The 25,264-nt window shown below is 44.2% G+C and overlaps 1 protein-coding gene across 1 annotated transcript in view; it reads left to right on the top strand.

Moving 5' to 3' along the window:
* The window catches only part of IQCH (IQ motif containing H), a 126,166-nt gene that overhangs the window by 81,003 nt on the left and 19,899 nt on the right, over positions 1–25,264 (top strand). Inside the window, exon 13 of the mRNA XM_036250778.1 lies at positions 23,430–23,597. Coding sequence (XP_036106671.1) covers positions 23,430–23,597 — 168 coding nt within the window. The remainder of the gene's footprint in view (positions 1–23,429; positions 23,598–25,264) is intronic.

Raw genomic sequence — 25,264 nt, forward strand, 5'->3', positions numbered from 1 at the left:
ATGTCAAATAGCCTAAATTCCAATAATAGATCATTTGTTTGGCAAATTATGATAGATCAATAGAACTGAATACTTATGAAAACAGTAAAACTCAAGTTATTTAAAGAATATCTAACAGGAAACTGTTTAGAGAATAGTGGAAGAGTAAAATACAGATTACAAAACAATATATAAAATATAATAATTTTGTAAAAAGAAAAAAACATATGCAAAGCAAAAAGAAACTAAAGAAATAAAAGATGTTATAAATCATTATTTCTGGGATGGGGGATTGAGGGTGTGGTAGGCAGAGTAATACTTCTCCCACTCCAAAGATGCCCTTGTCCTAATCCCTGAAACCTGATGTTACCATAAATGGCAGCATGTATGTGTGATTGACTTACGGCTGTTGAGACGGGAAGACGATCTTGGATTATCTCAGTAGCCAGTGTAGTCACAAGGGTCCTGCTGGCTTTGAAAATGGAGGCAGTGACCATGAGCCAATGAAAGCAGACAGCTTCTAGAAGCTGGACAAGGCACGGAAACAGACTCCACTCTAGAGCCTTTAGGAGGAAGAAAGACCTGCTGACAACCTTGATTTTAGCCCCTTGAGACTTCTGACATCTGACCTTTTAAGCCACTAAGTCTATGGCAATTTGTTACAGCAGCAATAGGAAACTAGCCCAGAGAGTTTTGTTTCTTGTGCTTTCTGCGTTTGCATTTTCTTTTCTTAAATCCTCACCCAAGGATATTTTTCCATTTAGCTTCAGATTGACGCAGTGGTTCTCAACCTGTGAATCGCGACCCCTTTGGGGTCGAATGACCCTTTCACAGTGGTCGCCTAAGACATAACAGTAGCAAAATTAAAGTTATGAAGTAGCAATGAAAATAATTTTATCGTTGGGGGTCACCACAACATGAGGAACTGTATTAAAGGGTCGCGGCATTAGAAAGGTTGAGAACCACTGAGATAGAGTGTGACAGAGAGAGAGAGAGAGAGAGAAACATCGATGTGAGAGAGACACATCAATTGGTTGCCTCCCACATGACACCAACCAGGGCCGGGGACAGAACCGCAACCAAGGTACGTGCCCTTGACCAGAATAGAACCTGCAACATTGGTCTGGGGGCTGACACTCTAACCACTGAGCCAATTGACCAGGGCTGCATTTGCATTTTCAAAGTAAGCATGCATTATATTTGTAATCAGGAAAAAAAAAGAATAATAAAAATAACAAATGTGTATAGAATGTTATACTTTACAAAGTACTTTCGCAAGCCCTGGCCTGTCTTGCTCAGTGGTTAGAGCATCGGCCCGCGAACCTGACAAAGCTCTTCCTCATACATCACGTGCAAGCACGTCTCGCAGTAGACATGGGAGGTGGAAAATTGGGGCGACTGCATCCGTCTCAAATTCTTGCTCTCTGCCCACAGCTGGGCCCCGTAACTTACCACGCTGGCATGGTAAGAGCAGAGGGCATCGGGCTCCACAGAAAGGTAGATAAAATAACTGTGGTCTACCAAGGACAGGCTCACATTATGAGCCAGCTCTAGACAAGAGTGAGGAAAATCTCGTCCAGATTGAGGAAATGAGAGCGAGCTCGTAGGGTGGCAGAATGGAGGAACTGCTTAGGAAATGTAGGGTTTAAATATTGGGATCATCAGGCAGAACCCAGGGTCTCTTGGGAATAAGAGGAAAAGGACCAGTCCTGCGAAATGGAGCTGGTAGGAGTGTAGTGAAAACCACCCCTGCCCGTGCACTTACATCCAAGATTCCAGAACCCGAGCGTCGGAGAAGCTCCACGCAGACACGTGCAACTCCACGGCAGCCGTGCAGGAGGTCTGACTTCCCACGAGATGAGGGGCGAGGCCCTGCCCCTATTACCCTGAAGGGATCCAAGCCATAAACAAAGAGCAGCGCATCAGTGTGTCCGGGGCGGTATCTAGTGGGTCCCAGGAGGGCCGTGAAGCACCTGCCAACGGCCTTGAGGAGAGACTGACATGTTCATGAACAAATACTTTCCAAGGGCCTACTCTACCCGTGCTAGATGCTGAGGACAGAGCGTAAATAAGACGTGTTCCCTGTCATGAGAAAACTCATGCCACATCTGCCATCTAATTTCATTTGGTTCTCATGCGCCCAGTTGTTTAGTCCTCTCACTGGTTCTCAGGCATAAATATCACCTCCTTGAGGTTTTGAAATTCTCTAGAAAGCACTGGGCCTTGCAGTATTTTTTACCTCTTCATGATGTCTAACACAATGATAGTGGCATTGATAGACAGCCAGTTGATGGATGGACTTTGGAAAATTCCAGATGATCCAGATCTATTGAGCTTCCTTACTCACTTCTGGGAAATTCTAAAAAGAAAGAACGAGTGTTGCCCTGGCAGGTTTGGCTCCGCGGTTAAAGTGTCAGCCTGCAGACCGAAGGGTCGAGGGTTTGATTTCCGGTCAAGGGCACGTACCTGGGTTGCAGGTTTGATCCCCAGCCCTGGTCAGGGTCATGTGGGAGACAACCAATTGATGTTTCTCTCTCTTTCCCTCCCTGCTTTCCACTCTATCTAAAATTCAATAGAAAAATATCCTCAGGTGAGGATTAACAAAAAATAAATAAAAATAATAAAAATTTTTAAAAGAAAAGAAGTGTTTATTGAGCATCTATTATGTACAAGCCATTATGTTAGGTGCCAGAGAGGCTGCAACGATGCAGAAGATACGAGTGCCTGCCCTTCGGGCGTTCCTTAGGGAGCTCCCAATCTAATTGGGGAGACAGACTTAAAAAGTGAGTTATAAGAAAAAGCTTAAGTGACAACCACATAGAACAATAAAAAGAGACATCAAAAAGGTAATGTTTGCTTAACTGCCTTCTGTCTGGAACAATCAAGAAAGATGTTTACAGAATAGGTGGGGTTTGAGCTGAAAGATAATTAGGATTTGAAGGAGGGTAAGAAAGAGGGAAGGATGCTGTGAAGGGTGGTGGTAGAAGAGAGCAAATCATATATGGGTAAAGTGATGGTCTGAGTCTTACGTCATAGCTGACTTGTCTTACGTCATAGCTGATTTGTCTTGTGCAAAGATGCATTTAGATAGCATCCCCCAGTTCCTTTTCTTTATGTAAAAGTCACAAAACAAATAGATTGGCCAAGATGTTTTCTGTTGAAATTCCCAGATGAAAAATGTCTTTGTTTTTAGATGGTTGTGAACTTTTGAAATAACTTTGTTATGAGCACTGGGAAACAAAAGGAAGGAAGGAAGAGAGAGAGAAAATAAGGAAATCCAATCTTTAAGAAAAGAGTTGAGATGAAAAACAGCAGCAGGCAATTAGCAATGATGGCCCTTCCCAGATACAAAGGAGATGAAACTTGGAGTAGACATTGTGAGGAGAGACAAAAACAAAGACCTGCATGTATATCACAGAATACCCCATATATTCCGAAAACTGTTTCTGAGAGTTCCTAAATACAAATTTATCGGCCTAGGATTTTTAAAAAGGAGATAGTTGAAAATACTTGCATCAGGCTGGGTAATGCATTCTGGCTCGAGTCTTTCCACTCCCCAGTGGTGTGCTTCCGACAACCCCTGGACCTCTCCGAGCCTGGTTTTCCGTTGACAAATGGTGAATTCCTGCCCTCCTTCCCACAGGATGTTCTGAGAGGCTGAGCAGATATAAGGTGATGTTCTTATTAAATCAAATGGCATAATCACATGGAAAGCTGTCACCCGAGCCCTCAGCAGGTTCTCAAACTGTGAGTGGAATCTGAATTGAATTAGCATTATTTTTAAAAGTCAGTGAGCATTTTCATCATCATAAAGTGATATATAAGCATCAAAAGTGAATACATTTATTTCAGAGAGTGGAAAACCAAGGTCTACAGAAATATGATAATTTCTTCTTATTCATTGCTGTATACTCAGCACCTACCACCATGTCTAGCATATAATAGATCCACAATAAATACGTATTAAATGAATAAATGAATACTTCTCTCTGAGTCCCCCTCGAGTCCTCTCATTTGCAAGGTCTCCCTATCTCTGTTTTGAAGATATACAAGGTATTCACCAGGGGAGCTCAATGAGATTTACTTTTTCTCTTTAGGGAAGGTATTTTATTTATATATAAGAAAGTTAACAGTATATATTTAAATTAAAATTTAATAAGCCTTTGGTATAAATAGAAGTGGCTATTATTCAGTGTTTTTTAATACTATAATAGGCACATTGTTAATCACAAGTTAATACCTAGTGGAGGGAAAATGGATCCCAAAGGGTTTTGAAGCATTAAAATAAAAGGTCTGTCCCTTTAAAAGGTCTACATCTTTGTGTCAACGAAACAGAGCTATAATATACAAGAAATATTAATAACGATGGTGGTAATGACTTCTACAATAAACACAAAGGCAATGATGACAGTAGATTTTATAATGACAATGACAGTTTTGTTTCTCAACACTGATAGTGCAGGTTATCCAGTGGCCAACTTTGCTTATATAGAACATTACCACATGCAACTGTCCTTAAATGTTTGGTTAACCCCTTACATTATAAACCTTGACCTTCAGAAAACTGAACAAAGCATAAACATCAACTCTTGGGTAGGACTTTGCTTAGTCTACATACATAATGGACCCAGTTCCTCTGTTTACATCTCATCTCACCCAGGACTTCAGATGCCCGCCCTCACCGTGGAGATCTTGCTTCCTTTCTCATGAAACCCTGCCTGGACTTGGAGGTGTCGGGGTGAACAAATCTGGGCATTCACACTGCATCCTGTGTTTTTCAGAAGGTGTCACAGTTTTACAGGACTCAGGCAGCAGCTGGGGAAAGGAAAAGTCTCCCTGCTAATGCTCAGAAAGACCAGAAGAGTCTCCACATATGTGCGTTTACAGTTTGTCCCCTCGTATCACAAAAACAAAGCGGAGTGACCCTTTCCTACTTCCAGGTGTCACCTGTTTTGTGTGATAAATTTTGCCTTGCGGCATCCCAAGCGCTCATCAACAGATGAGGGAATAAGAAGACGTGGTGTATATATAAACAATAAAATATTGCTCAGCCATGAAAAAAAATGAAATCTTACCATTTGAGACAACATAGATGAACCTAGAGGGTATTATACTAAGTAAAATCAGTCAGAGAAAGACAAATACCATATGATTTCACTTCTATGTGGAATCTAAAGAACAAATAAAACAGAAACAAACTCATAGATAACAGAGAACAAACAGGTTTTCCAGATGGGAGGGGGTTAGGGACTGGGTGAAAAAGGTGAAAGGATTAATAAGTATCAATTGGTAGTTGTAAAATAATCACAACATAGGAAATATAGTCAATAACATTATAATAACTATGGTGCAAGGTGGGTACTAGAATTATGGGGGGGGGGGTCACTTTATAAATTAAATAATTGTCTAACCTGAAACTAATATAAAATAATATTGAATGTCACCTCTATTTGAAAAATAAAGTTTCTTAAATTTGAACCAACGACATATTTCACAGAACTAGAACAAACACTCCAAAAGTTTATATGGAACCAAAAAAGACCCCGAATAGCCATAGCAATCGTGAAAAAGAAGAACAAAGTAGGATCACATTACCAGATAGCAGGTAATACTACAAAGCCACTGTAATCAAAACAGCCTGGTACTGGCATGAGAACAGACAGATCAATGGAACAGAACAGAGAACCCAGAAATTAACCCAAGACAATGTGCTCAATTAATTTTGACAAAGGTGGCAAGAGCATAGAGTGGAGTCAACACAGTCTCTTCAATAAATGGTGTTGGGAAAATTGGACAGCTACTTGCAAAAAAAATGAAGCTAGACCACCAATTTACACCATACACAAGAATAAACTCAAAATGGATAAAAGACTTGAATATAACTCCTGAAGCCATAAAAATTCTAGAAGAAAATGTAGGCAACAAAATTTCAGACATCACATGCAGCAGAATTTTCACTGATACATCACCTAAGGCAGAAGAAAAAAAGAAAAAAATGAACACATGGGACTACATCAAACTAAAAAGCTTCTGCACAGCAAAAGAAACAATCATCAAAATGGAAAGGGAACCCACCATATGGGAGACCATAATTGCCGATGATAAGGGATTAATATCTAAAATATATAGAGTACTCATATACAACTCAACAAAATGAAAACAAAGAACCCAATTTAAAAATGGGCAGAGGACCTAAATAGACACCTCTCCAAACAAGACATACAAATGGCCAAGAGACATGAAAAAATGCTCAACGTCACTAATCATCAGAGAGATACAAATTAAAACAACAATGAGGTATCACTTCACATCTGTCCAAATGGCCGCCATCAACAAATCATCAAACAAGTGTTGGTGAGGGTGTGGAGAAAAGGGGGACTCTAGTACACTACTGGTGGGAATGCAGACTGGTGCAGCCACTATGGAAAACACTGCGGTGTTACCTCAAAAAGTTAAAAATTGAACTGTCATTTGATCCAGTGATCCCACTTCTAGGAATATACCCTAAGAAGCCTGAAACACCAATCAGAAAGAATATATGTACCCCTATGTTCATAGCAGCACTATTTACAATAGCTAAGATCTGGAAACAACCCAAGTGTCCATCGGTAGATAAGTGGATAAAAAAAGCAGTGGTACATGTACACAATGGAATACTATGCAGCTGTAAGAAAGAAAGATCTCTTATCATTTGAGATGACATGGAGGGACCTAGAGAGTATTATGCTAAGTGAAACAAGCCAAGCAGAGAAAGACAAATATCACATGATCTCACTTAGTTGTGGAATATAATGAACTAAACAAACTGATGAACAAAACTGACTCAGAGACCGACTGACAAACCCCAGAAGAGGAGGTGTTGGAGGAGAAGAGATGAACCATAGAACTTATATGCATGTATGCATAACCATTGGACATAGACAACAAAGCTGGGGAAGGGGTGGGTGAGATGGGGGGGGAGGGTGTCAATGGGGGGAAAAGGAGAAATGTGTAACAAAAACAAATAAAAAAAAAAAACAACGAAGTAAAGAAAGTAAAAAAAAAAAAAAGATTAATTATATTTTAAAAGGTAAAGTTTACAGCCTAAAACATTTTTTTTTTTTAGCCTTGCAAAATTGTCCTTAACATTCATTTTCAATTAATTTTACCTGTATCATAATGTTGGGGTAAGAAAGTACAGGGAGCCCTGGCCAGTTTGGCTCAGCAGTTGGAGCAACAGCCTGCGGACCAGAGAGTCCCAGGTTCTGTTCCTGCCAGGGGCACGTACAAAAAAAAAAAGAAAGTACAGGGTAATTTGCTCTAGGCCTTACCTATTTCTTAAACCAGCCCTGAACCCTGGCAGGTGTGGCTCAGTTGGTTGGGCGTCATCCAGTGTACTGAAAGGTTGCCAGTTCAAATTCTGGACAGGGCACATGCCTGGGTTTGGGGCTTGATCTCTGGTAGGGGGCATGCAGGAGGCAGACAATATATGTTACTCTCACATCAATGTTTCTCTCTCTCCCCCTTCTCCTTTCCTCTCTCTGTAAAAAGAAAAGAAAAGAAAATCCCATAACTACCCCCTCCCATCACGTGGCACTATTGCTTTCCTCATTGATCATATCCAAAGCACTCTCCAGGACAAGCAAGCTGATGTGTTTGGTGGCTCCCACATTCAATAAATGCTTCTCTTGCCCTGGCCGGTTTTGCTCAGTGGCTAGAGTGTCAGTCCGTGGACCAGAGAGTCCCGGGTTCGGTTCCCGCTAAGGGCACGTACCCCAGTTGCAATTTGTCCCCTCCCTGGTTGGGGTTGTGTGGGTGGCAACAAGTCAATGTGTGTCTCTCACATCAATGTTTCTCTCTCTCTCTCTCTCTCTCTCTCTCTCTCTGCTTCTCTCTCTCCCGCTCTATCTGAATGCAAAAATGTCCTCAGGTGAGGATTAAATTAATTAATTAATTAGTTAATTAATTAATTAAATGCTTCTCTTCCTGCCTCCCACAGGCACCTTCATTGCTACAACTGCCTTGCCTTCCTTTCCTGTCAGTCTACAAGTTCCCTTCTTCCAGAACTTGCGTCACAATCCAGCTCTTCATGGAACCCCCCTTCATTCCCAGCTTCTCCGAGCTGAGGTGTAACACCGATGGCCAGAGTAATTATTAATGATAACATTAACAATTTATTAAATTTTTGTCTAGTGCCAGGCACTCTGTTATGTATTTTACACGTAATATCCCTAATCCTCACACTCTGAGACGTGTTTCCCTGACTTACAAATGAGGACAGGCGCGTTCCAGGTCACACAGTGACCAAGTGGCAAACCCAGAATTCAAACCATGACAGGGTTCAAACCAGGCTGGCTGCCCAGCCCGCTCCCTTTCTCCCAGCAGACACTGTGGTATTGCACTGAAGTGACGGTGACATCCTTCGTGAGTCACTCCCTCCTCCTCAACAACCATCGCCAAAGAAGATGCACGTTTCGCTTGTATATCCTCAATATGCTTGTTGAATTGAGTTGAACAGCTTAAAACCAGAAAACACATCTCCTATTTTTTTAAATATATTCCAGCCTTGTGCTCAGCACATAAGGTAATCATTAAATGTTAATGACTAAGCGCCGTGGAATAAAATCAGTGTCGTGGTGGCCGTTTTCAGCCCTAGGAGTTGGGACGAGAAGCCGTGCAGGCGCCACAGCTGGGAGCGCCATGTTGCCATCGAGCCAGAAGGTGGATTCGCGGGACGGGGACATTGAAAACAGACACCCCGAGAACGGTTAAGTCAGTTTTCCAAACCACTTTCTACAAGTAGCTACTGCTTTTTCCCCCCATAATAATTTCACGATAATTAGCCTGCTAGGTGAAAAAATCCCAGGCAAAAAAAACCTAAGTCATAGGAATTCAGAATAACCAGTAAGTATTGGGCCAAAGTTGGAGGTGATGTGGACAATAGGTAGTCATTCCCACCTCGCTAGTTAAAAAGGTAAGAGAATCGCCATCTAGATTTCTAGTATGGGCTTTACCTTTCGGAATAAATGTCTTTGTTCTTATCGTTAGATTGATGGAATCCAGTCTCATATGCCAACTTCACATGGATATCAAAATGTGAGGAATCGTGTCTTATGCTCTCCATCTCTGTTCCCTTTTGCTTTCTTTGCTCATTGCACAAAATTTTCTTTTTGCCAAAACCTTACTATGTAGCTTTTTAACTTAATTAAATATATAGGCAATTACTGACACCATCTGTCTTCATAGATAAAGCACAATAAGTGACACTTAAGACTGGAATTCTGAAGGGACTACTTAGCAAACAAAATCTTCTGGCTTCACCAGAGTGATGTTTATTTTTAGGAGCCCTTAAGTTATTTCAAACCTTTTATGTTTTTCAGAGATAATGAATTTGGGCTATACTTAAAATGTAGTGACTTTGATATGATTTTTTAAAAAGAAAATATCAAGTACTCCATTGCTTTTTCAGTAAAACAAAAACTTAAACACGCCGTTGAACATCTGTTACTAGTACAGTCTAACACAGCACTTAAAATCCTTTAAAATCCCTGAAAACCTTTATAAAGTTACATGAATCTTTTGCATAAATAGAACTGTTTTAACAATATGTATATTCCTGTAAACATACATTGTGCTTTCTTGAGCATAAGCTCCCTCGTTGCCCCTTGTCCCAGGCCCTTGGAAATAAGGGAGCGGAGCGGCTGCCCTTCCCCGGGCGTCGGCCCTCCCGGCCACGCCACGCTGGCCTGCTCTACAGCGCCTGCTTATTTATGTCTGGCTTTTTCTTTTTCATTTTTCCTTTTGAGACATTTGCACAAATGTTCCGACATGTAAATGACATCAAACCTACCCATTAAAACTTGATCAAGCAAATTCAGGAACCAATACAAAATACAAGTCCACATTAAATAGCAACACTCACCTCCCAGAGGGAGAACGTGGGCAGGAAATACAGAGGAATGATGGACAAAGAGCTGCCTGTGGCTCCAGGGAGAACAAGGAGCCCCCTAATGTTGGCAGTGCCCCTAGGAGGACAGCGGGTCCTCAGAAGCTCTTCCCGGAACTGGAAAAACAGGTTTTGAATTTCTGAACCCCAGGTGGCTCTATGAAGTACCCTACTCTCCGGAAACAGCGGCAGACAAGACGAGAGGGCCTCCCTACGGAGGCACAAGACAAAGAAGACATTTTTCAAATAACTATAAAAATTCTATTCATGTTAAAGACTTATGGTATACCAAAGAATATGCTCTCAGATTTGGGGGGGGGGCATCAATTTATATATTTTGGCATTTTTTATTCACTTGTTGATGAAGGAAGTAATGAAGTAATTTCACAGTTATTTTCTACAAATTGCCTTGATGATTCTGTATAAAATGCTTATCAAATAGAAGTAGAGCTAGAACTAGGAATGTACACTGATCGGCCACGACAGGCCTTCCAGTGCATTCTCTTGAGGCTGAGGAGAGAGGAAGAAAGGAAACGCCTCCCTTAATCTGTTTCTTTTATTTGCTGGAAACTGAACGCAGGGACAAATGGTATCAGAGGGTGTCGGTCAGTTGAAAGCTGCCTCTGGGGTGAAGCTCGGAGGAAAATTCCCTGACATCAGGACCGAGGACACTTGTTCAGGGGGACCCACGGTGGGGGAGGGGGGGCGGGTTTTGTCAGCAGCTACTCAGTTGGAGTCTTCCCAGGGCCCTAAGGTTCCACCTGTACATTTCTGGAAAGTACTACAGGACGTTTAGCAATTACAGGTAGGAACCTTGGCCTTTTGCCCACACTGAAGGAAAACATTTCTTTGTCCTTAAACAGCTCTGTTATTATAGGCTCTCAAGTAATGGGGAAGGTGAGGCAGAAAAGTGTTAAATGACTTGCCCAAAGCCCCCTAGTAAATCACCGTCTTTCCTCTTGACTTCAGGGCCATCTTGTGATTGATGGTGCTTCTGGGTGCTGCCAGCCTCACACATTCCACCACGCCTCTCCAAGGTCAGGTCAGGAGAGAACACCTGGGCAAGAGTCAGGCACACCTGGATCTTGATCCTAGCCCTGCGACACAGCTGTGGAACTTAGGCATGTTTCTGGGATCTTGGAGCCTCTGCCTCCACTTCTATAAAATGAGGGTATTAATATCTACCTCACAAGGTTATGGGATGATGTGAGAAAATACTTACCAGAGTGCCTTGTACATAATAGGCCCTTATATACATGACATTCCCTTCCACTTTCCTTCCACAACTTCCTCCTAGGGTCTGTCCTCTTTGTAGTAAGGTCGGCAGCTTTCTAAATATTGCTGCCATCAATACAGGAAGCATATTGGCTCGACTGGGTGCTGAATCTTTCAAACTCCAGAGTCCATAGACAGCAAAGTCATGGGATCCAGATTCATCCCTCAGATAAGCAATTCCAAAAGGTTCCACTGTGGTAGACAGCCCTCTACCATCTGCAAACGAGTCAGGATGTATTGGATTCCTGGATTAACATGGGATGAGGAAGTGTCCTTGGGAGGGGTGGTATAGGGCTTGGGGGAGGGAGCTCCCCAAGCTCCAGAAGCCAGGCCCAGGTGTGGGGAGGACACCGGAATGAGCAGCAGGAGGGAAGAACAGAAGTGGGCATGCCTAAGGCAGCTTTCTGTGCCAGGTGCCCACTCACCAGCCCGGCTGCCCTGCTGGGTTTGGCCAGGCCCAGCCCTGCTCAGTCCAGGAGCGGATACAAAATGAAAGCTGTGGTGGGAAGTAGGAGGAGTCTACAGCCTTTTAGAAAAGTGACACTGTCCTCAGAGCTCACTGAGTTTTTCTAACATAGTATAGTAACCCTTCCAGCCCATGACTGCTTTGGGGCCTCTGGCTGTAGCCCTGGCTGGGCACCGTTTGCTTTCGTGTAGGTAGCAGATCAGTCGTCCCTCACCATTTCACGCTTCGACTTTCTAGGCTTCGCTCTGTCGCGGCTTTTTCAAATACACGCTCTACCATAAGGGCAAGTGGCCGCGGGACGACTGCGTGAGCACAGTCCTACTTCGCGGGAATGCATTTACCGCGTAGAGGCTGGGACTGGTTAGCCGCGATAAACGAGGGCCGGCTGTATTTTTTACTCACATGGAAATGCTTTTTAAGGTATAGATTTGACGAGTGCCTAGAATAAATTCAGAAAGCAGTTTGGAAGGTGGTTTGTCACAGACTCCCTCATTCAATCATTATTTAAACATCTGAATAGTACAAACAAGTGGCCATACAAATTGTGTAGGTGGTCTTCTAAAACTGGGTCTCCTGCCCCTGGCTGCTCTGGGTCAGTGGTTAGAGTTTCTGCCCAAGGACCGAAGGGTCATGGGTTTGATTCCGGTCAAGGGCATGTACCTAGGTTGCAGGTTTGATCCCCAACCCTGGGATCATGCAGGAAGCAATCAATCCACGAGTCTCTCTCACATCAGTGTTTTTCCTTCCCTCCCACTCTGTCTAAAAAGCAATAGAAAAATATTCTCGGGTGAGGATTAACCAAAACAATTAATAAATAATAAAAATGGGTTTCCTGGAAACTGGTGTGTGTGTGTGATATCTCTTTATTGAGATATCACATGCCATGAAATTCACTCTTTTAAAGTATACACTGCAGTGGAATTTTAGTATATTCACAGAATTATACAGCCATCCCCAGCAGCTAATTTTAGACCTTTTCCCTTATACACACAAAAATCCTGAACCTGCCCTGGCCGGTTTGACTCAGTGGTTAGAGCATCGGCCTGCGGTCCGGAGGGACCCGGGTTCGGTTCCCACTAAGGGCACGTGCCTCGGTTGCAGTTTGTCCCCAGCCCTGGTTGGTTGTGCGAGTGGTGACCACTCGATGTGTCCCTTTCACGTCGATGTTTCTCTCTCTCTCTCTTCCTCTCTCTCCCTCCCGCTCTATCTGAACAAAAAATGGAAAAATGTCCTCGGGTGAGGATGATAAAAAAAAAAAAAATCCTGAACCTGTTAGAATCATTCCCCATACTCTCTTTTTCCAGCCGGTGGAAACCATTTTCTATCTCTATAGATTTGCCTACTCTGGACATTTCATATAAATGGGATCATCCAATATGTGGTCTTTTGTGACTGGCTTCTTTCATCTAATATAATGTTTTCAAGGTCCATCATGTTGTAGCATGAATCAATGCTTCGTTCTTTTTAATGACTGAATAATATTCCATTGTGTGGATATACCACATTTTGTTTATCTTGTTAATCAGTTGATGGTCATTTGGGTTGCTTCAACTTTTTGACTACTATAATGTTATGAACATTCATGTACAAGTTTTTGTGTGTTATGTTTTTATTTTTCCTGGTTACATACTAGGAATAAAATGGGTGGGTCATACGGTAGCTGAAAATTTAACTTTTTGAGGGACTGCCAAACTGTTTTATAAAGTGGTTGCACCATTTTACAATGTCAGTAGCAATGTATGAGGGTTCAAATTTCTTCATATGTTTGTCAACACTTGCTTTGTCTTTTTTATTTGAGCCATCTTGGTGGGTCTGAAGTGCTCTCTCCTGTCTGTTTGAAAGGGAAGATCTTTTTGTCCTTGTGTTATTCGATTGAATCAATCAACAAAGATTTATGGTGCACACTTATATCAGGCAGGTGCACTATGCTAGGCATTGTGCAGGATGCAGAGATGAATAAGAAGTCCCTGTTTTCTGTCTAATTCTCCTCTCTAGGAATTTCCAAATGTAAACAAACTTGCCTTGGACTTGAAATCATGAGCTCTGAGCTCTGGTCTGAACTCTGCTCCTGACCAGGTCTCTTTCCCTCTTGAGCCTGGTGCCTGGAGTTTGAGGGTGGCTAAACTAGACCAACTCCAAGGCCATAGCTCTGACATTTCATATCTCTTGCATACATACTCTGCAACCGAGGTGGTTTTTTGTAAAAGAAAAAAAAAACCTTTCCCTGGCTGGGGGCTCCGTTGGTTGAGTGTCCTCCCATGCACTGAGAGGGCACCGGTTTGATGCCAGGGTTGCAGGCTCGATTCCCAGTAGGGGGCGTGCAGGAGGCAGCTGATGATGTTTCTCTCTCACGTTGATTTTTTTTTCTCTCTCTCTCTCCCTCTCTCTTTCCCTCTTTCCCCAAAAACAATAACAACAACAAAAATCAATAAAAGTATATATTTTTAAAAATCTGGTTTGCTGGAGCTGTTGAGGAAACTGGGAAGGAAAGGCAAACTGTGCCGACCCATCGCCAGAGGGACCAGTGCCTTGCGCTCAACCTCATCTCGCTTTGCTCAGCAGGCTTCCCTGTCTGCGGTCTGCGCACAGGGACCCTCCCCCACGGGAGCTACTGAACAAGAGCTTCCTGCTTTGAAATTCACGCAGAAGCCTTTTAGAGATTATTTGTAGTAATTCTGAAGGACTACTTCTCAACTAAGCAAATCATTCACCAGCCCTGACATTTATAGTGTGAAAGTTAAAGAAGGAGAATATCTATAGCGTGGGATTCTTAGGCTGAATTGCTGTGGAAGGAGCATATACAATTGCTAGTTTTTAAAACCTGTAATAGGTTATAACAATTGGGTTTTCATGTTTATCATAGTTTAGTGCTTAATGTCAAAATAAGAAAATGGTCTTCCCAAAATTCATAATAAAAAGGTAAGGAAACACTTAAAAAGAAATGAGTATGACTGTACATTAAGAATACAAATAATATCAGTTAGGCCACCAGTCTTAAACGTAATAGAGGGAGGAAGATCAATGTATAGAGGAAGTAGAAGAAACAGGAAAGGAAGCAGAGAAGGCAGGGGTATATGAAAAGATTTGTGATTTTTTTACAAAAGTGAAAAACATACATGCAGCTGGTGATGATGTAGGTTTAATTTCAGTATTTTCCATCTTGGACCCCCAAATTAATTTTGAATATAGTTTCTTCAAATCCTGAAAAAATTTTCCAAAAGTCACAGAGAAGCTTCTGGCACTGCAAAGAAATCGGTCTATTAATGCTGCTCATTCCATGTCATGGATAGAGCTGAACCAGGAGTCAGAAAACTTGGGTTTTGATCCCAGCTCGTCCCCTAACTAAGGGACCTGAGTGAGTCAGTTCACCTCCCAGAGTCCCCATTCATAAATGAGGACATGGGAGTGACAGAGGTCATTTTAGGTCTACAAGACAGAGCTGTTTAAGACCACTCTGAGACCTGAGGATTTTTAGTTTTAGAGATCCCATCACCCTACATCATATCAAATGTATTAAATGCACTCACATGGAATAAACGTAACTGTGGAAGAATTGTGTTGCATTTAACTGACAAGTCAATTTGATTGATCTTTTAAAAACATTTATTTTGCAGTTTTCTTACTTGGGAGCCAGTAACTTTTTCAGAATCCAAACATTTTGAAGGCCTTTGAAAATCGTGGAGGCCCTAGGCATGGTGGAATACTTGGCCCTGAGTGCTCAGTGGCAGGGCCCAGATGTTTTGCTGCCTCTGGCCCTGGACTCCAATGGCTCAATATAAGGCAGTGTCCAGGGTCAATGGTGCAGAGAATGGTTGCTCTCCAGTTGCTCAGAGACAGCCTCGTGGAGCGGTGATTTAAATCGTGCCCAGAAGGACAAATAGGATTAATAGAGACAGAGGGAATGGCCTCAAGATGAATACTAAGAGTCTCAGTGGTTGATCAGGGCCAGGATGACTGTCCCATCCAGCAACTTCAGCAGTTCTTTGCCTCGCCAGGAGACTGGGCCATCCCAGTAGCTGCCACTAGGTGGCAATATGCCAAGAGGCTGCAATCCCCTCTGCCTATTGACTTTTTTATGTAATTCAAACAATTTCTTAACAAATATCATAATCACATTAATATTTTAGTAACTAAAAATTATCATACTGTACTGCTTTTTTTAAAAAATATGTTTCACTGATTTTTTTTAGAGAGAGAGGAAGGGAGAGAGAGATAGAAACATCGATGCAAGAAAGAAACATCGACTGGCTGCCTACTGTATGCCCCACTGGGGATTGAGCCTGAAGCCCAGGCATGTGCCCTGACTGGAATCAAACCAGGAATCGAACTGGGACTCAAACTGGGACCTCTCAGTCCATGGAACTTACACTCAATCCTCTGAGCCACATCAGCCGGGCTATACCACCTTTTAAAAAATGTATTAGCCCTGGCTGGTTTGGCTCAGCAGTTGGAGCGTTGGCCTGAGGACCAGAGTCCTGGGTTCAGTTCCCCCTAGAAACACGTACCAAAAAAAGAAGTATCAGGTGTGTTATTTACCATAATGGAGAGATGGATGTTGCCTGGTGATTCAAAGACCAAAATGAGAAGAGATATCACTAAGAAAGTAGGTTCTCAATCTGAGAGCCAGGATTCTGGAGCCCATTTTTAAACAGCATCTGAGAAGAGTAAATGTGCTCCAAGACTTTGAAAAGCAGGCAAGAATACTGAAGTCAAGAGCCAAGCAAGGGCGTTCTTACGCCTGCCCAGACTCTGTCCTTGACAGTCACATGGGAGTCCTGTGGCTCTGGTCCCGTGTCTTCCCAACCAGCGAAGCCACTTGCCTCCACCACTTACTTTACCCTCTGCTGTTACCATGTCGGCCCAGCCACTGACCTCTCTCACCGTGGGTACTGCAATAGCCTCCTAACTGGCTGGCCTCCTCGTCTGTTCTCCTCGTCACAACCCCTTTGAAAAATATAAGTTAAGCCCTGGCCAGTTTTGCTCAGTGGTTAGAGCATCGGCCTGTGGTCCAGAGAGACCCGGGTTTGGTTCCCGCAAAGGGCATGTATCTCGGTTGCAGTTTGTCCCCGGCCCTGGGTTGTGCAGGTGGCAACCACTCGATGTGTCCCTTTCACGTCAATGTTTCTCTCTCTCTCTCCCTCCCACTCTATCTGAACAACAAACAAAAATGGAAAGGTGTCCTCGGGTGAGGATAAAAAAAAAAAAAATTGAAAGAAAAATGTAAGTTAAATCATGTCAGTTCTCTACTCAACACTTCCCAGTGGATTCCCAGCCTCCGTGGTTGTAAGGAGGAAACAGGCCCTTGCTCTGTTTATAGCCAAACCAGTGAGGACAAGGGCGCCGCGGCCGACCCACTGCTGTGTTGCCTGCAGGCAGAGGAGCCGCGCAGGTGGCCTGGGCTCTACAGCCTGGGCATCGCTACAGGGCCCTGTGGGCCTCCCTGAGGGCTCTGTCTTGCTTTACAAGAAACAAGGGGTCCAGTGGTGGGTTTCCTGTCACGTGAGGACTGCTGAGGGGTGGCTGTGCGGCGCTCTGCACCCCGATATCGTCTCTGTGGACGGTGGAGTCTCAGCGCTGCATCTCCCAGTTGCCTTTGAGGATCAGTATCTTCAGAACTTCTCCACAAGTGAGTAATGTTCACAGTTTCAATTGGCCTCATAGATGCATCTGGAGCGACCGAGGGGAGGTCCACACCCCCCGTGCTTAGTCAAGGAAGGTGTGGTCCAAAGAGGTGAGTTGCCCGGGCTCACAGCTATTTGTCTCAGACCTGGTACTGAGAACTGGGGCCTTTAGCCAGTCACTTATTCTTCTGGAGCCTCAGGAAGGCGGAAGAGGGGTGAAGGTGTGGGGAGAGGATGAGGAGGAGAGAAGAAAACCCAGAGATGTGTCTGCAAAACATCTACAGATTCTGGAAGCTCTGAAATTCTGTGAGTCTTCAGTGAATGTCACTTGATCTATAAATAAGTCTTTCAGTCCCATAATCTGCCCCAATGCAGAACTTTTTGCTACAGAACTTTATTTGCACTTAGAGACGGCCACAGAATATGGGGCCTGAGCACATCTGCCCACATCTGCCCACATCTGCCACCCATCCATCCTGCCTGTCAAAGGAAAGAGGCAGGAGCAGCAGGGTGGGCAGGCAGCCTCCATCTGCCTGGACCACCTACGGCAACAAGGGCTAAACCCTGGGCCCCTCTGCCACACCTCCCCACGCAGAAGCACGCTACCTATTCGCTTCGCATCCCAAAGCCTGTGGTTCAAACAGGGCCCAGAGCCTGGGAACAGAACAATTCAGGGCAAGTTTGCCTCTGCCTGACCCTGTCTTCCAGTTCTCACGTGCTTATGTAAAAGCGATGAGGTGGTGGTTATAGTTCCGTGGCTTTGCCCTCTGCCGTGTCCTGCCCACTCTGCCCCGGCTCTCCCACGGCAGCTGCAGTGAGCACTGCACCCAGCGCAGGGCCAGCAGGGGCGATGGAGAGTGGCCCCTGCAGCGCTTCTGCCCACCCCCCCCACTGGCCCTGCCCCTGCCCAAGCTGCACTGGGCTTTCTGCAACCAGTGCAATAGGAACAGAATGTGAGCCACACGTGTTATTTTTATTTTCTGCAGATTCATTTAAAAATAGATAAACATAATGTTAATGTGTATTATTTCATCTAACATAACCAAAATATTATCATCAAACATGTAACCAGTATAAAATATTATATGAGATATTTCACATTCTTTTTATCTCCTTCGTCTTCAAAATCTGGTGTGTATTTTACATTTATAGCACAGCTCAATTTGAACCAGCCACATTTCAGGTGCTCAAGAGTCACAAGTGACTAGTGGCTTCCGTAGGAGACAGCCGATTTAGAATATACAAGAAAGTCCATGTCATTGCACTCGCCATAATTCTCCTATAGTTAACAATAGACTGTTAACATTTTGTTATATGCTCATCTAGTCTTTTCTATGCATGATATTATTTTTGCAAAGTTGAAGTCATATTGCCCATACAACTTTATATCCTTCCCTTGCTCTTTCGTGTTGTCTTCCTACATCATCAGAGTTATTCACAATCATTATCTTCAGTGATAATACCATAGACTATCCTATCACCTGACGGTGTCATAATCTTCTTAACCAATGCCCAGATGTTGGACAGCTACAATTTTTCAATATGACAAGTAATGCTGAGATGTGTATTTTTATGTTGCTTGTGCTTCCTAAGGCCTTGATGTAAATCTCTCTGGTATTCTAGCCATTTTTAACAAAGTGATTTTTGAATATCATCAATCAGTCGAACAATATCAACAGGTGATTTATGACTGGGAGCTGAAACACCTTGGTTCCTCATCCAACACCTTCAATATCTGGCCCCGTAACCTAGGGCGAACCACTTCACTTCTCATACTAGAGTTGCTCCATTTGTAAAGTAAACTGATTATATTAGATGACTTTTTTTTTTTTTTTATCCTCACCCGAGGACATTTTTCCATTTTTTGTTCAGATAGAGCGGGAGGGAGAGAGAGAGAGAGAGAAACATTGACGTGAAGGGACACATCGAGTGGCTGCCACCCGCACGACCAACCAGGGCCGGGGACAAACTGCAACCGAGGTACGTGCCCTTAGCGGGAACTGAACCCGGGTCTCTCTGGACCGCAGGCCGATGCTCCAACCGCTGAGCCAAACCGGCCAGGGCTTAGATGACTTTTAAGGACCTTTTCAGTTCTAACCTACAGTGATGTTTTCTCCTCACCCTCACCTCTAATCAATTAACTTGTCAAGCTAGTCATTACAAGTCCTGCAAGACATATCAAAGCCACTTCCTAAACATTTAAAAATCCGTCCACTTGCCCGGCCAGTGTGGCTCAGTGGATTGAGTGTCATCCCATGGACTGAGAGGTTCCGGTTCGATCCCTGGTCAGGTCACGTGCCCAGGTTGCCAGCTCGATGCCCAGTGCAGGGCACGTGGCAGGCAGCCGATCAAAGTGTCTCTCTTACATGGATGTTTCTATCTCTCCCTCCCTTCCTCTCTAAAAAATTCAATAAAAACATATATATTTTTAAGAAATCCATCCCCTTCTCCCCATCCCCACCCACAGTGCCTGTGTATAGGACACCATTATCACTCATGCAAACTGTGATGGACGTGTCCAGTGCAGAGAGAGGGTAGGTTCCCAAGTTAGCGCTGAAGTCCAAAATCAAGAACAGGATTAGTGATGTATGTGTGACAACCTGGGGCTGGCAGAGAGGAGATGTTTAATAAATATTTGCTGCATTTGCATCTGAAACCAGCTTCAGGAGGTCCACCCTGTCCTGAAGGTTGCCAGGGAGTTCACATGAAGCGGAGCCTAGCCCTGCCCAGACACTGGCTGCTGTGGGTGCTGTGGGGAGACAAAGACCCAGCAGCTTCCCCAGAGGGGCTGACAGTCCAGAGGGGGAGATAGGAGCCCCTGTGCACGAAACAAGCACGCCTCAGGCGGTGTCTGCAACCGAAAATCCAGATGGAGAACAGAACAATTATCTGAGCAATTCAGGCAAGCCTGCTGTTGAGGGAAAGGCTTGAAGAAATGCATTCTATTTCTTTTGTGAACCAAGGGGTAAGGGCAGCCTGGGGAAGCAAAAGTACTTAGCTCTGGAAGACCAGCGTTCCAGCCTGTGTTCTATCATCTTAGGCAAATCCTGAAGCTTCTTTTTGTTGTTGTTTTTAATCTTCACCCAGGGATATTTTGTTTTTTGTTTTTATTGATTTTTAGAGAGAGAGGAAGGGGGAGAGAGAGAGAAACATTGATGTGAGAGAGAAACATTGATCAGTTGCCTCTTGTACATGCCCCAACAAGGGATCGAACCTACAACCTAGGTATGCGCCCTGACCAGAATCAAACCCATGGCCTTTAGGTGTACAGGCAACACTCCAATCATTGAGGCACCTGGCCAGGGCCTGAAGCTGCTTTTTTATCTCAGTATCATCAGTGGGCAAATGGAGATAGAGTAATACCAATCTTGCCCAAACCTAACCAATGTCCTAGACTGAATTGTTGTGAGGTTGAACACCATGATTATGAATGAGGAAAATAGCTATTAAATGGGGCATTCTAATAGCCCTGACCAGTTTGGCTCAGCAGTTAGAGCGTCAGCCCATGGACCAAAGAGTTGCAGGTTCGATTCTGGTCAAAGACATGTACCTTCATTGCAGTTCGGTCCCCAGCCCTGGTGGGGGTTGTGCAGGAGGCAACCAGTCTATGTGTCTCTCTCACCTCGATTTCTCTCTCTCTCTCTCTCTCTTTCTCTCTCTCTCTCTCTCCCCCCCCCCTCCTCCCACTCTGACTGAAGATAAATGGAAAAAGTATCCTCTGGTGAGGATTTAAAAAAAAAATGGGGCAATCGAATAGCTACATAAGCAACTGAAAATGTGTCTCTTAAGATCCTATTCCTATTAAGGGAAATGTTCAATAATCATAAATAACGTGTATCGAACTTTGTTATGTGATAAGCAATTTTATGTGCATTCATTTCATTTTGTTTCAAAATCTCATAGGTATTGTCATTTGCCTCTCTTACACTTAAGGATACTAAGATGGAGGGAGCTTAACTGAGTGGTTCAAGTTTACGCTGTGAGGGCCAGATTCAGGCCCTCCGACTGCTTGGTTCTCACGCTTTCCTTACAAGGTGCTACCTTCTCATTCAAATCCTTCTCACCGAAACATTAGTATTATTAACATAATATAATCATGTTTGTTACATAGCTTTCCCTTTGATTCAGGGCACTAAAACACCAAGACTGAGGCTCTGAAAAAAATGCCTGACACGCAGGAACAGCGAGTCCCCTCTCTGGCAGTAAGAAAGAGGAGCTGTCCCCATCTGATTTGCATTTTATGCCTGTGCAGCAGGAAATCTCCAACTTGACAAATAGGATATTTACAACTGCAACAGATACTTGGCAGTTAGTTTTTAACAATTGTTGCAAATGTGATTTATTTGCTATTATAAAAGGGCATGACTGTGCGAATATGACTCCTGAAATTAGCTTCAGTTTAGCAAGGGGCCTTGACAGCTTGACCTCTTAATATCCTTATAATGATGCCATTTACATTCAATGCTTACTCAAGTCACTCACTGCTAGATTTGTTTGCGAGAAGTCCACTCTAGGGCAGATGTATTATGTATTTTAACATACCGAGTTGGTGTGTGGGGCACATGTAAACCTTCTAAGAGGAAAAAAATGTTTAATCAAGTCTTCCTGAAAATGTGTTAGTGTCCAACTTCCTACAGTGAAAATGCATTACTGCTAATTACAGCATACTCCAGAAATACAATACTTCATGTTTTCTCCACAAGACACTTCCACGCCATGGATTATATTAAACAAGATCATGTTTTGATCCTCTGCAACTTTAGCTTTTAATTTGACTGGGAAACCAGGACAGGGTAGGGATTGGTGGGCCCGGATCAGCGCCGTCTCCTCCAGCAGGGAGCGGGGAAAGGGTAGCCTTGAAACCAGGCAGGTCTGATTCAAATCCCAGCACCACCACCTCCTGGCTGTGTGGACTCGGGTAGCTCCCTGAACCTCTGTTTCTTCATCCATGACATGGGGATGTTGTTCTTAAGGTCATTATAAAGATCGGAGGTGTTATTAAACACCTGGCACATTGTGGGTACTTGATACCTGGGAGCCAGTCATGTTTGTGAGCCTTTTCAAGGCTCCAATTTCACCTTCTCCGTGATGCAGCCCCAAGTTCACCAAAGTCAGTCTGTCCTTCCTTTCTGCCTCAGTAGTACTTTGTTCCATCCCTTTCTCATATCACGGATTGCACTGTGTTGTAATCAACTGGATACGCATGTCTCGTGTCCCCTTCATGATCTCAGAACTGGGGCCTATTTACCTTTGACACTCCGCTGACTAGCACAATAACGTGCCTTAAGCACAGAACGAACTGAAGAGGATTCTAGAGTCCTTCTGGATTCAGTGTGGGGCGGGGGTAACAAGGGCAATTGAGTAGCACATGACCCACTTTTACCATCTCTACAGTACCACATAGTAGATGCTCAGTACATACGTGTCAAGGAATTAATGGACATCTCTAGTAGCAGCTTATAGTTACATATAGTTTGTATATGTCTATCTTCAAAGCATTTTAATTTTTATTGCATCACACTATTCTTCTAATAACCCTTTGATTTAGCCTGGGTGGCGGTGATCACTGTTTTCCACCCAAGGATACTGTGACATTGTGGGGTAGCAAAGCGACTTTCCTCCATTCTCATAGTAAAACAGTGGTAGAGCTAAGACTTATATGCCAACCTCAAGTTCCCCTTAATTGTCGTATTGAAATTCCCCCCGAGGCCAGCACTACTTTTTCCAAAATCAGAGCGAACTTTCCTTTTCTCGTGTTGGCTCATTCTTGCCCATTTGCTCCCCTTTGGCTCCCAGTTCTCGACGCTTCTGTCCAGTCTCATTTCTCAGTAGAAAGCATTGCACTGACCATCTCAGAAACAGCGAACCGTATGCAGAAAACAAAGTCCACAGGAGCACTTCGGAACTGGGCATCTCCATCCGGTGTCCTGGCCAGGTGTTGTCACTTGTGCAACTTCCCACCAGAGCCCCGAGTCTTCTGATTACAATCAAACTGGAGGCTCCATCGCTCAGCTGAAGGACGGAGAAACAGAAGCAAAAACATCCACTCAGTGCAGTCACATGGTCCCTGGTTCACTGGGGTCTGGTGTGGGTTAGGCTGGTCTGGGTGGATGTGGCTTTCTCCCCACATGGTTGATCTCACCCACACTCCTGTTTTAATCAGGTGTGGGCAACAGGCCTCAACCTCACCTACAGTGACCAGCTGGCTCTGACTCAGCTCACCTTATACCTGACCAACGGCCATCTGGATTGCAGCTTTAGCACCCTGACAGTGCCCCCCTTACCCAAGAAAGAGAAGAAAACGAGCTGCCTCAATGCCCTGTCCGTGCCGGTAAGCAACAGAAGCTTCCTGATTCTCCCCGTGCTCAGCAACCCTCAGCCGCCATGTACTGAGCCCTGGTGACGTGCCAGGCTCGGGGTCTGCCTCCTCCCACGGCCCCACTCGCCCATCTACCTCATCAGCAGCCCACTGCCAGGGTGGCTGAGGCCAGCAGTCCTGGGGCTGGCAGGGGTTTACCAACCTCAGAACTTAGGGTCACAAAGGGTAAATCTCCATGGGGACCGTGCTAGGACCGTCAGGGAGAAGGAGAACAAAGTCAAGAGGACCAGATGGCCCTTCGTGCAGGTGGGATGTGAGAGTGGAGGGGGCTCCCTGGCCGCAGCTGCTCTGATAGCTGCCAGAGGGTTTCTTCTGCCTCTGCAACAGTGGGCTTCAACCTTTTTCGCAAGTGAAGCTCTACTTGAGATTCAAATATATCAAACAGTTAAAACAGGAATTCCAGTGGTTAATAGGACCTCACACTGGTGCCTGAGAGGTTCCTTTTCAGAGCGGTATCTGCTGCCTCTCTGAGTCCACGAGATGCCTCTGGATTAAAAGAGCCCTTCTTTGACAGTTCCCCCACCCCACCCCAGGGTCCCCTCAGCCACTTTCCTTGGCAGAAACTCAGTGTACATTTGGAATGGTAGCCTGGAGAGGGTGCCAGATGTCTTTGGGGACTTAGGGCGTAGCCTTTTTCTCCTCTGCAATCCACTTGTCCTGTGAGGTACCCTTGCTCACAGGAATCCCCTTGATCTTTTCTCTTATTAAGAAAAGTAGAATTGGATTGGGGAGGAGAAACAGACCTGTTTTAATTAAGTCTCAGGATCTGCTGAGAATCTCTGAGGTCCGACACCACCTGTGGCCTTCACCCTCACCAAAGGACCTACAGGACCCTAAGTTCATGCTAGAGGGAGGGACAGCAGTAAAACTTGAGTCCTTCTGCCTCAGCACACCTAACTCCATGCCGATTCTAAAATGAAGCTGGAAGCTGAGTGAGTACTCAACAGGAGACTTGCAAAGACAGTTTGCTGCATTTAAGTATGTTGCTTCCGAAGGCTATAAACAGAAGTTGTACTTAGAATTGGAAGCACTCTTTCATTTCCCCCATCTTGCCTGTAGGTTTCAATCCTAGCTACAAGCGACATATGGGAATTCTCCTGTGATCAAGAGTCTTAAACACTTTTAGGAATTGCCTGCACTCAAGAGGGAAGCGTTATGATCTTCAATAATTCAAATGTCTCTACACATCGCTGAAGGAAAGCTATGCAGGTTTTCTGATGCAGGGGTAAATTGAAAGTGCTTTTGGTTTTAGGAAGATAAATGCATGTTCTCACCCTAGTGCCACCGTGGGTGTGTGTACACGCACATGCTCCCATGCACGTGTACATGTGTGATAAGCTATTTTACTTTTTTAATTGACTTGAGAGAGACAGAGAGAGAGAAGAAGGGAGAGGGAGAGTGAAACATTGATTGGTTGCTCCACTTATTTATGCCTTCATTGGTTGATTCTTATATGTACCCTGACCAGGGATCAAATCTGCCACCTTGGCATATCGGGACAACGCCCTAACCAACTGAGCTACCTTGCCAGGGCTATGATAGATGATTCTTAAAAGAAGCATGCACACTTGAACACACAGTACAATTTACAGCCAGACTGAAGCTTCCTGAACAAGTGT

This window comes from Molossus molossus, unplaced genomic scaffold (assembly GCF_014108415.1).
Source record: "Molossus molossus isolate mMolMol1 unplaced genomic scaffold, mMolMol1.p scaffold_m16_p_1, whole genome shotgun sequence".
Taxonomy (NCBI): Eukaryota; Metazoa; Chordata; class Mammalia; order Chiroptera; family Molossidae; genus Molossus; species Molossus molossus.